Source organism: Schistocerca nitens, chromosome 1, assembly GCF_023898315.1.
Source record: "Schistocerca nitens isolate TAMUIC-IGC-003100 chromosome 1, iqSchNite1.1, whole genome shotgun sequence".
NCBI classification, from domain to species: domain Eukaryota; kingdom Metazoa; phylum Arthropoda; class Insecta; order Orthoptera; family Acrididae; genus Schistocerca; species Schistocerca nitens.
In genome coordinates this window covers 550,823,050-550,835,896 of record NC_064614.1, presented here as the reverse complement: position 1 = coordinate 550,835,896, position 12,847 = coordinate 550,823,050, and the positions used below count along the sequence as shown (strand labels likewise).

General features: G+C 42.7%; 1 protein-coding gene across 1 annotated transcript in view; it reads left to right on the top strand.

The window, feature by feature from the left end:
• Positions 1–12,847, top strand: part of LOC126254313 (heat shock protein 70 B2-like) — a 127,447-nt gene that overhangs the window by 44,367 nt on the left and 70,233 nt on the right. Inside the window, exon 2 of the mRNA XM_049955302.1 lies at positions 11,392–11,529. Coding sequence (XP_049811259.1) covers positions 11,392–11,529 — 138 coding nt within the window. The remainder of the gene's footprint in view (positions 1–11,391; positions 11,530–12,847) is intronic.

Here is a 12,847-nt window from a genome sequence, read left to right as displayed (position 1 = left end):
AGAAAGTTGGTGACTGAAATTTCGTAAATAGATCTCGCCGCGACGAAAAACGTCTTTGCTTTAATGACTTCCATCCCAACTCGCGTATCATATCTGCCACACTCTCTCCCATATTACGTGATAATACAAAACGAGCTGCCCTTTTTTGCACCCTTTCGATATCCTCCGTCAATCCCACCTGGCAAGGACCCCCACCGCGCAGCAATATTCTAACAGAGGACGAACGAGTGTAGTGTAAGCTGTCTCTTTAGTGGACTTGTTGCATCTTCTAAGTGTGCTGCCAATGGAACGCAACCTTTGGCTCGCCTTCCCCACAATATTATCTATGTGGTCTTTCCAACTGAAGTTGTTTGTAATTTTAACACCCAGGTACTTAGTTGAATTGACAGCCTTGAGAATTGTACTATTTATCGAGTAATCGAATTCCAAAGGATTTCTTTTGGAACTCATGTGGATCACCTCACCCTTTTCGTTATTTAGCGTCAATTGCCAACTGCCACACCATACAACAATCTTTTCTAAATCGATTTCTAACTGATATTGGTCTTCGGATGACCTTACTAGACGGTAAATTACAGCATCATCTGCGAACAACCTAAGAGAACTGCTCAGATTGTCACCCAGGTCATTTATATAGATCAGGAACAGCAGAGGACCCAGGACGCTTCCCTGGGGAACACCTGATATCACTTCAGTTTTACTCGATGATTTGCCGTGTATTACTACGAACTGCGACCTCCCTGACAGGAAATCACGAATCCAGTCGCACAACTGAGACGATACCCCATAGGCCCGCAGCTTGATTAGAAGTCGCTTGTGAGGAACGGTGTCAAAAGCTTATATGACACTCTGTACGAATGTGGCTCCAGAAGTCAAGATAACTTGAAAAATACATAAATTTTATGTTGAAGAAATAAAATGGTCCAACTCTCCCGAACTTACCCTACCAATATAGACTTCATTGATAAGGGCAGTGAAGTCGTTGATAATGAAGGCAGGACTTGTTACATCATGGATTTTAGAGATTTGGAATTTCTAGCTCACTTGCACTATCCAAGGTCACTTGAATGCAAAGTGGGGCAGGATTGGCATAGATATACTACTAATACACACATTCTTGCTCCCTTACTGTTCCGTCTTTACAGTGAGGCATAAGATTTAATGGCGATACTGCCATCCTTGATGAAAGCGAAAAAGAATTGCTGGACATACTGAATCGAATGAATTATGTTCTTAATATTCAGGGTGAGTCACTAACTATTGCCATCAAGAATAACTCCGAAAGTATGATAGGAGCTGAAAAGTTTGTGGGACAAAAGTTGCATAGGACAATGGGGCCCATAATATGAGGTTGGTTTTTTGTTGCTAGGTGGGATCGCTTCAGAGATATGAAGGTAAGCTTTGTTTTTTTAAGTGGGGTGCTGTAGTTTTGTACTTATTTTCTGATAGCGGCTATCGAGACGAATCCAATGATGTGTAACAGTATGGTCTTTGAAGGTGGCATGAACGTCCATTTACAGAAGGTGTTCGAAGTGATGACCATTGTTATCAATGCAGTGTTTCAATCTTCTTATCATGGTGTGAGTGGAATTCCTTATCACATCGAACACCAACTGTAAATGGACGTTCATGCCACCTTTGTGACCTTCGTTGACCTTCAAAGACCCTAGTGTTGCACACCATTGGATTCGTCTCGATAGCCGCTATCAGAAAATAAATACCAGTCTATTGCATCCCATTTAAAAGAAAACAAAGTTGACCTTCATATTTCTGCAGCGACCCCACCTAGCAACAAAAACCCAACGTCGTATTATGGCCCCCATTGTCCCATGCAACATTTGTCCCACACACTTTTCAGCTCCTATCATACTTTCGGAGTTATTCTAAGTGGCAATAATTAGTGACTCACCCTGTAGAATATGGACTGAGACTAAACTGAAGAAAGATGAACGTAATGGGAAGTAGCGGAACATGATGAGTGAGAAACTTACCATCAAAACTGGGAACACGAAGTAGACATGGTGAAGAAATGCTGATACATAGGAAGTAAAATAACATCTGATGGACGAACCAAGGAGCATATAAAAAGCCGGCTGCAGCAGCAAAAACGGCTTTAGTGGCTCAAAGAAGTGGCTTTGAGGAAAAAAAAAATTTGAGAACTTATGTCTGAAGAACAGAATTGTGTGGTTGGTTGGTTAGTTGAGCAGGGGAATGGACCAAACAGCGAGATCATCGGTCCCATCGGAATAAGGAATGATGGGAAAGGAAGACAGCCGTGCCCATTCAAAGATACCATCCCAGCATTTGCTTGAAGCGATTTAGGGAAATTACGGAAAACCTAAATCAGGATGGCCGGACAAGGGATTGAACCGTCGTCCTCCTGAATTCTAGTCCAGTGTGCTAACCACACCACCACCTCGCTCGGTAGCACTGTATGGAAGAAAATCACGGACTGCGGAAGAATTGGAAAAGAAGAGGATCGAAGCGTTCTAGATGTGGTGCAATGAAAGGGTGTGGAAAATCAGAAGGATTTATAAGATCGAGAATGAGGAGATTATCAATAGAAACGGCGACGAAAGAAATTTGTGTAAAACTCTGGCAAGAAAAAGGGACAGGATGATAGAATGTGTGTCAAGACATCAGGGAACTAACTTGCATTGAACTGAAGGGAGTTGTATTGGTTGAAAACTGTAGGGGTGGACAGAGTTTGGAATATATACAACAATTAAATAAGGACGTTGGGTGCAAATGATGCTTGAAGGGTCTTCACGGGAGTAGAAGTTGTGGCGGGCTGCTTCAAAACCAGTCACAGGACTGATTACCACCAAAAACAGTACCGACAATATTTTATGCTAAAATGTCGCCACGAAAAACTTAGAGATTAGGGCACAATTTTAATTTTTGGCTTTGCCGTCAAACATACACACAAATCGCCACTGAGGTACTGTCTTTTGAAAGAACGAATATATGCTTACAAAGGTTGTCCACGATGGTCAGAACAGGCACAAAGTTCAAATTTTTTACAGTAACAAAATTTTTTACAAGGCTATAATTTTTTAGTTACAGAGCCACTACGTTGGAACAACCCTTTGTAAGTATTTGGTTCTCAGTGGCATCCCAGACGTCTTCTTAAATTTCCAGTCACCGTTCACTGCCGTTTGAAGCATCACACTGTGAACAATCCACCGGCTGCGGGGATGCCAGGAAAACTAGTGATGCAAGTGTGGTACCTGCAGTGAACTGTGCGCTGATCGTAGAGGGTCAGGAGACGAATGGTTACGCACCCTGAAGCGCACCCCGGGCTACACGTGTACAGACATATCCCTCGACGCAAGAGGAAACACCATGACTAGCAAACGAGACTACAAACATGGAAAAAGCATTGTCGAGCACTTCACTAGCTCAGCACTAACGCGTAATTTATGACCACCGACCATCGCGACGTTGGATTCCGCGTGGTGGCCTTGCGGGCACGTGGCGTGGTAACAAAAGTATGTAAGCGGAGCAGACACGGGAGGGGAATCATCCAAGCGAAGATATGGGCTGAAAATGCGGAAATCCATCGAGATAAGCGACTTTGACGAAGGGCAGATTATTATAATGCAGAGCTTGTGAATGAGTGTTTCCAAAACGGCGAAGTTGGGCGAATGTTCACGTGCTACTATCCTGAGCATCTACGGAAAGAGGCAGAAGGATGTGAAATTACCACTTGGGGCTAAATGGTTGGACGTCCACGACTCTTCACAGAAATTAGGGTTCGGAGGCTCGTCTGCCCTGTAAAATAGGATAGGGCGTAATCTGTGGTATCTCTGTCGAAAGAGCTCAATGTAGTGCACACACACGTGTTTAGGAGCACACCGTTTATCGTATATTGTTGAACATGGAGCTCCGCAGCAGACTACCCGTACATATTCACATTTTGACCCAACGACATCGCAAATTAAGATTGCAGTGGGCACGGGACCATCGGGATTTGACCGTCGATCAATGGAAACGTGCCGGCTCTTCGGGTGAATCACATTTTTGCTACACTACGTTGATGGTCGTCTCTGCAAACGTCGTCATCGAGGTGAACGGCGGCTCGAAGCGTGCGGCGCGCCACGGATGCTGGCTGGTGGGAGCAGTATTGTGCAGTGGGAGGGGGACATTCTCCTCTGCTTGCACAGGACCGGTGGTAGTAATCGAAGACGCGCTGACAGCTGCGAACCGCCTGCCTCATTTCATGCTTAATGTCTTCCCCGACGGTGATGGCATCTCTCACAAGGGAACCTCCCCATCGCACCCCCCTCAGATTTAGTTATAAGTTGGCACAGTGGATAGGCCTGGATAAACTGAACACAGATCAATTGAGAAAACAGGAAGAAGTTGTGTGGAACCGTGAAAAAATAAGCAAAATATACAAACTGAGTAGTCCACGGGTCACATAGGTAACATCATGGAGAAAATGAGCTCAGGAGCGTCGTGGTCACGTGGTAGCGTGAGCAGCTGCTGAACGGAAGGTCCTTAGTTCAAGTCTTACCTCGAGTGAAAATTTTATTTTCTTTATTTTTGCATAGTTATTATCTGTCCGTTCGTTCATTGACGTCTTTGTTCACTGTAATAAGTTTAGTGTCTGTGTTTTGCGACCGCATCGCAAAACCGTGCGATTAGTAGACGAAAGGACGTGCCTCTCCAATGGGAACCGAAAACATTTGATCGCAAGGTCATAGGTCAACCGATTCCTCCACAGGAAAACACATCTGATATATTCTATACGACACTGGTGACGGCATGTGCGTCACATGACAGGAATATGTTGTCGACCCACCTAACTTGTACACTTGGCGAAGGGGTAAAAAGATTCTTCTACCTTGCCCGATTTAGGTTTTCAAAATTAAAATTTTCATTCGCCGGTCGACTTGAACCTAGGACCATTCGTTCCGCAGCTGCTCACGTTACCACGAGACCACGGCGCTCCTGCCTTCAGAGTCTCCTTGACATTGCATATCTTCCCATGAACTACTCAGTTTGTATATTTTGCTTATTTTTTCACAGTTCCACACAACTTCTTCCTGTTTTCTCAATTGATCTGTTTTCAGTTTTTCAAGATCTATCCACTGTGCCAACTTATAACTAAATCTGAGGGGGGTGCGATGGGGAGGTTCCCTTGTCAGCAGTATAACTGTCCGTGTCACGGAGCCAGAACCGTGCTATAGTTGCCTGAAGAGCCTTATAGTGAACTCACGTTGATGTCTCGGCGACCATATTCGCCTCACGTAAACTCTATGTAACCCATCTGTGTCGCTATCGGTCTCTATCACCGCGTACGCAAATCAGTGGCCCGTTATTTACGCGAATTACATGACCTATGGGTAAACATCTAATGCCACATATCTCCACAAACCTACCACTAATTGTCAGATCCCTGATACTCAGGAGCAGTGATGTATTTCGTTCCAAAGAAGGAAAAACAAGTTATTAAGTAGGTGGTCATAATGTGTTGACTCATCAGTGGAAGCACGAAGTTACCTGCTTATCATAACGTCCTGATCTTTACCTCATCCACGGTAGCTGTGGATGCTCATGCTGGAATTTTCCGCGAGGTGTGTTTATTTCTGCTCTTCTTTAGCCGGCCAGGCTCTGGACGATGTCCAGCGGCCAATGTTACGCCCCGAGGAGACGTGCGTGTATGTGTGTCGTGGTGAGGGGAGGCGGGGAGGTAACAGACGACGGCGTGGGCGTAGGTTTACGACTGACGCGTGGACCGAATCTGCCGATAGCAGCCTCCTGCTGCAGGCAGGCGCTGTTTACACGTCGCCTGTGCTGCTCCCCGTTTCTGATCCGAATCTCCACTCCTACTTCAGATCCAAGAGACAAGTTCCCACGCCACCATGCAGTGTACTCCGTGGCTTGAGGACATGTGACACTGAAGTGGGTTTACCGTAAACATTCATTTTACTGGAAATATGAGGTGCTCTGCAAAACGGCTGAAATGGACGACACATCGAAACAGCCACGCATACAGCATCTTGATTTCTGAAAAATCAAAATGGTTCAAATGGCTCTGAGCACTATGGGACTTAACAGTTGTGGTCATCAGTCCCCTAGAACTTAGAACTACTTAAACCTAACTAACCTAAGGACATCACACACATCCAAGCCCGAGGCAGGATTCGAACCTGCGACCGTAGCAGCAGCGCGGTTCCGGACTGAAGCGCCTAGAACCGCACGGCGACACCGGCCGGCTTTGATTTCTGAAATTTTGCTATACTAGAAATGGTCGTTGTACTAGACAGCCTTTCCCATTCTACAAGACGAATCGTACATATTTTTCACTTAGACAGTAGCGCGATAGTAGTACTTAATCTGCTTATAACTATTACCTGACATTTTCTAAATGGAGAGAAGCGATCTCAAATACATATTTTATACAGGGTGCCTAGGAGGAGTGACCATTATTCAGGGATTTGACAGAAACGATCATTCGAAGCGTAAAAGTGTAGTAAACACGTGCTCTAAACTGCATGCCTTAAGAGCTATGAGCGTAGCGTCATTTTCAATGTTATGAAACAAATCTCTCCTACTGCAAATTCTTTGCTTTCCATATTTTTGGATGTGGTAATATGGATGAAAACATGAAAAAATGCCGAGTAAACATGGGCTCTAAAGTGCATACCTTAAGAGCTATGGGCACTTGCTCATCTTCGCTGCTGTGAAACGCATCGCTTCCACTGCAAAAGTGCTCATGGCTCATAAGGTATGCGTTTCAGAATCCATGATTACTGGACTTTTTTGCTTGGAATTATCGTTCCTGTCACATCCATGAATGGTAACCATTCCTTCCTGGGATATCTTGTACATAAACTTTTTTAAGAAATTATTCGAAAGCTGTAAATTGTCTAGATCGCAGTTAGACGACAATAATTAGGTAATTAGCATCGGCTGAAAAAAATGAGCCCTCTTCCGATCTGAAAAGAAAAGTTAGTATAAGTGCATTTTCTGTTTCCTTATTCCTGTCAGATGTGAAGACGATTGATTTTTGAACCGGAAATTGTTATCTATTCATTGTTGTCTAATTGTTATCTCCATAATTAAAAGTTTTCGAACAATATGAAAAAAGTTAATAATGATACAACCTTTTATCTTAAGATGCACTTCAAATATATATCTTATTAAGAACCACACCACCTATAACTATCATTATTAGAATCTCTTCTATAACCTTATTGGTGTAGCCTACCGTCTGTTTAGTTAAATAGCAGTATCTTCTGTAATAGTATCATCCAACAACAAAGCTCTGTTTACTACTGAATCACTAATGAAGGGAGACCATAGATGTACGGCAAAAAAAGGACGAACAACTGAACATATTACTATTTTTCTTTTCATACTCCCAACAACAGTCAATAATAGTTCCAGTATGTACTGAAAATAATAGGCGTTAACTGCCCATTAAAAAAGGGTCTTGGTTTTTGAAAGGCAAACATTAATTGAGGTGATCTACCAGGTTTCCTGGGAGCGAATGGTTAATGTAAACAACAACTGGGCATAACACTCGGAAGCACACTGTTATATATTAATTGAATAAAAGCTATGTACTATACGTTGGCTCATTATTACACGTCGTCAGTAACAAAGTTTCCATTTTGATGACACTTTGCAGCAGCGAAGAACACGTTACCAAGAGCTTGGTCTCGATTTCTTCTCGACAAATGCTCAGCACAGCATTTTGTTACGATGATTACCTGACACTGTCAGCTGTATTGGAGGCGATGTTAGAACGTAAACACTGTTGTTCTTATTACGACAGTTTATTCGTCCAGACCGCATAAAAATACACAGTGATTACTAGTTTCAGAGAAATTAGATCGCCATCTCCAGATCGTTTGTATACAGGGCCAATCCATTTCGTCGACTGTTCACATTAATTGGACATAAATTTAATGTAAAATAAGGATCAATTACGGAAAATTCTGACATTAGACCAACATAAAATGCATACAAATTGAAGGTAAACATCCTTATAGAGACGATACTCCATAGTACCGTCTCTCGTCATACGATAAGATAACAACCGTGCGAACAGTGCACAATAATCACAAATAATACATAAGTCGTGTATAAAATTCTTTCTTGTTGTGTGCTTGTTGACATCTGATAGGAAACTTACGAGGCAATCAGTGGAATACATAGTGTTTTGAGATGCCACGAGATGGCAGCAATCTTTTACAACATACGATTACATCTTTGAAATAGAATGTAAAGTATATTTATTATATTTTTTATTTTTTTATTCATACAAAAATTTATGAAAGTAAAAGGATTATATAGCTGGCTTTCTAAATGTACGCCTCAGAAAATTGCTAGAAAAATGTTTTGACTGTATCTTATATCAGTGTTATGGTCATCGTTACCAGATACTAAAAACTATTGATGCTTGTTGGTTGATTTGGGAGAAGGCACCAAACGGTGATGTTATCGGTCCCATCGGATTATGGAAGGCTGGGGAAGGAAATTGGCCATCGCTTTCATAGGAACCATTCCGGCATTTGCCCCAATCGATTAAGGGAAGCCGGCCGCGGTGGTCTAGCGCTTCTAGGCGCGCAGTCCGGAACCGCGCGGCTGCTACGGTCGCAGGTTCGAATCCTGCCTCGGGCATGGATGTGTGTGATGTCCTTAGGTTAGTTACGTTTAAGTAGTTCTAAGTTCTAGGGGACTGATGACCACAGATGTTAAGTCCCATAGTGCTCAGAGCCATTTTAACCATTTGATTAAGGGAAATCACGGAAAACTTAAATCAGAATGGCCAGACGCGGGTTTGAACCGTCGTCCTCCCGAGTGCAAACTAGTAAGGTTACAGTAATGAATTATTTGTATCTAGTGATTAAAAATATGAGAACGGTGGTGTGTAACTTTACTTTATGTTTGTTATGTTTCGTACCAAATTCCATCTTTAAACTTAAAAAGTGAGAGAAGGGTTGCAAGGTGGAACCATAAAAACACGCTAGTGAGCTCTGTTTTAATCTATTGCATTACCTTCTAGCGTAATATCACGTACAATTACGTAACATATAACAACGTATTAAAAATGCTATCAACGGAATACATAAAAAGAAATCATTACAAAGCTTGCAATATCAGGTATCAGATAGCTTTAATGTCAATAAAATATCAAAAAACTTTATGCTGTCTGGGCGAATAAACTTCTGCAGTAAGAAGAACAACCGTGTATAACACTTTATACTTTCGGCTGTGTGAAGCAAAAACACACTTTTAATTTGAATTAAATACAGAAAATACGAACAAGGAAAGGAGAAGGACACACTCTAAGTGATGTCCGAAGTAGCCACCCTTTCAGTTTCTGTAAGTTTTATTTCTTCATCTGTTTCACGTAAACGAGAAAACAATCTGATGCTACATGTTTCCATTTTCGTGTTTTACAGCTGCTCTACACATCTTTTACTAAATGATTTCAAAGTTATTTCTGACGGGAGAAAGTGTTAAGAAATTTTCAGTTATGTTACAGTACGTGTCTCTTCCTAGTTCGAATGCCTTCGTTGTATTTTTTAATTTTTTAATTTACAAAAAATGCCACCGTCTATTCTATCGGTATTCATGTTTAAGTTAGTTTGTGCTCCACTTCTTTTAGCCTCGGTGTCGAGGGAAAAATCCTACAACAACTGTCCTTTTTTCAGGACGTAAGGATTCACGGTCTCTCGTGTAATGTACCGAAGTATGAAGAATCAATTATGTGTGAGTGTGTGTGTCTGTGTGTGTGTGTGTGTGTGTGTGTGTGTTATTTGGGTAACATAGGTACTGCACAGTAATGACGAGGAAACTGAAATCAGAAAAACTATCTTCGTGATTCTTCTCTCCAATAGCAATCCAGCATCTACTGCAAAACAGCCGGCCGAAGTGGCCGTGCGGTTAAAGGCGCTGCAGTCTGGAACCGCAAGACCGCTGCGGTCGCAGGTTCGAATCCTGCCTCGGGCATGGATGTTTGTGATGTCCTTAGGTTAGTTAGGTTTAACTAGTTCTAAGTTCTAGGGGACTAATGACCTCAGCAGTTGAGTCCCATAGTGCTCAGAGCCATTTGAACCATTTGAACCTACTGCAAAACAAATGACAAATTTTTCTGAGTAGGGAAACAAATTTTCCTTCTTTAAAGGGGCTTTGTTGCCGGCCGGAGTGGCCGTGCGGTTCTAGGCGCTACAATCTGGAACCGCGTGACCGCTACGGTCGCAGGTTCGAATCCTGCCTCGGGCATGGATGTGAGTGATGTCCTTTGGTTAGTTAGGTTTAAGTAGTTCTAAGTTCTAGGGGACTGATGACCACAGCAGTTGAGTCCCATAGTGCTCAGAGCCATTTGAACCATTTTTGAAAGGGGCTTTGCACATTACAGATTATGTTTGCAGGCAGAAAATTGCAATATTGCAGTTTAGAATATGAGCCAAGACAGGAAATTTCCACGCTGGTTGCCAATGACACTGTTGTTGTAGAGAGAACTGTTGGATTTTGTAACTGTTTGATGTGACTGACGTATTTAGTTGTGTGTTTATTTTATCAACTTTTTATTGTGGAGTATTATATCGGCACTCGCGCATTTACATTAGTGTACGATAGTATAAGAAGTACAATGCAATGCACTTCTTACAAATACAGGCACTGAAATATTGTATTTGTTTGCTGATACCAGGTTAGCGACTTTCGATTAAATATCTCCCCTGCACCGTGGTTACAGCAGATGTACAACGAGTAGAGGTTAATGAGACATGGAGGACAACATTTGAAAATTTGGGTCTAGCCGTGAAGTGTGCACGGATAGCCGAATGGTTAAGGCGATCACTCGCGACAAGCAGGATATTCGGGTTCGAGTCCCGGCCCGACACAAATTTTGAATGTCGTCATTGCATTCTACAGTCGGAGGTGGCCGTATTCGCAATTGGGAATTCATTTCCTGTACTCATTATATGTGATTACGTTTGGTTTCAATTACGTTGTAACACATATGCAAGAGCCTGATCTATCTAGTGGTGCTGGGATGACATTCCATACACGTGTTTTAGGCAACCGACGGAAAACAATGAATATTACGGTTGTAATGGTATACAACTGATTTTGAAAATAACGCAAGATGACAGAATTTGCCGGCCGGTGTGTCCGAACGGTTCTAGGCGCTTCAGTCTGGAACCGCGCGACCGCTACGGTCGCAGGTTCGAATCCTGCCTCGGGCATGGATGTGTGTGCTGTCCTTAGGTTAGTTAGGTTTAAGTAGTTCTAAGTTCTAGGGGACTCATGACCATAGATGTTAAGTCCCATAGTGCTCAGAGCCATTTGAACCATTTTGTTAAGTCCCAAAGTGCTCAGAGCCATTCGAATTTTGACACAATTTTCGTGATGTTGTGTTCACAGGTGGCCATGAACCCGAAGAACACGGTTTTCGACGCGAAGCGATTGATTGGAAGACGCTTTGACGATCCCAAGATACAAGACGACATGAAGCACTGGCCCTTCACGGTCATTTCCGATGGCGACAAACCCAAAATTCAGGTGAGTCATAGCATTTGTAATTTTTAAAATATCTATCAACGTATTAAGCCCAAGCTGTTTCTGTTATTGTCTAAAAATATTCTTTAAAAACTGTAAGTATCTGCATCACGTGACAGTATTCTCTTGTTTACCGTTGTACAAATAATTTCGTTTTATCAAGAGTGACATTAGAGATGGGGACCAAGGAATAAAGCTTTCTTATTATTTTTTTTTCTTACAGGATGTGTATGTGCAGTAAATTAGCATTATCTGGCTCTTTTCTAACCAAAGCAAGGCTTCCCTTAGCATAGCACTTGAAGTTACTGTTGCCAGTTTTAGACTGTCGTTGCTTCCACAGCGACTTCTTTCAAATGAACTATTCGACTTAATTGCTATTGGAAAACGTTATACTAGATCGCAGAGTGGGAATGAAATCCACTCCAATGAGTTCACTACAGCCTTCGACCTACACTACTGGCCATTAAAATTGCTACACCACGAAGATGACGTGCTACAGACGCGAAATTTAAGCGACAGGAAGAAGATGCTGTGATATACAAATGATTAGCTTTTCAGAGCATCCACACAAGGTTGGCGCCGGTGGCGACACCTACAACGTGCTGACATGCGAAAGGTTCCAACCGATTTCTCATACACAAACAGCAGCTGACTGGCGTTGCCTGGTGAAACGTTGTTGTCATGCGTCGTGTAAGGAGGAGAAATGCGTACCATCATGTTTCCGACTTTGATAAAGGTCGGATGGCAGCCTATCGCCTTGTTGCCTTAAGATGCTGCTACTGTTTGCTACTGTGGTTAGGATCCACTCCTGGGGGACTTCTGCACTGGCTTCTGTTGTAACAGTGTTATTCATGCTTTTTCTAACCCTAGAACTAGCCTCCAGTGTAGTAGTTAGTCCTGTCTGGAATAAACTACTACACTACTGGCCATTAAAATTGCTACACCAAGAGGAAATGCAAATGATAAACAGGTATTCATTGGACAAATATATTATACTAGAACTGAGATGTGATTTCATTTTCACGCAATTTGGGTGCATAGATCCTGAGAAATCAGTACCACCTCTGGCCGCAATAACGGCCTTGATACGCCTGGGCATTGAGTCAAACAGAGCTTGGATGGCGTGTACAGGTACATCTGCCCTTGAAGTTTCAACATGATACCACACTTCATCAAGAGTAGTGACTGGCGTATTGTGACGAGCCAGTTGCTCGGCCACCATTGACCAGACGTTTTCAGTTGGTGAGAGATCTGGAGAATGTGCTGGCCAGGGTAGCAGTCGAACATTTTCTGTATCCAGAAAAGCTCGTACAGGACCTGC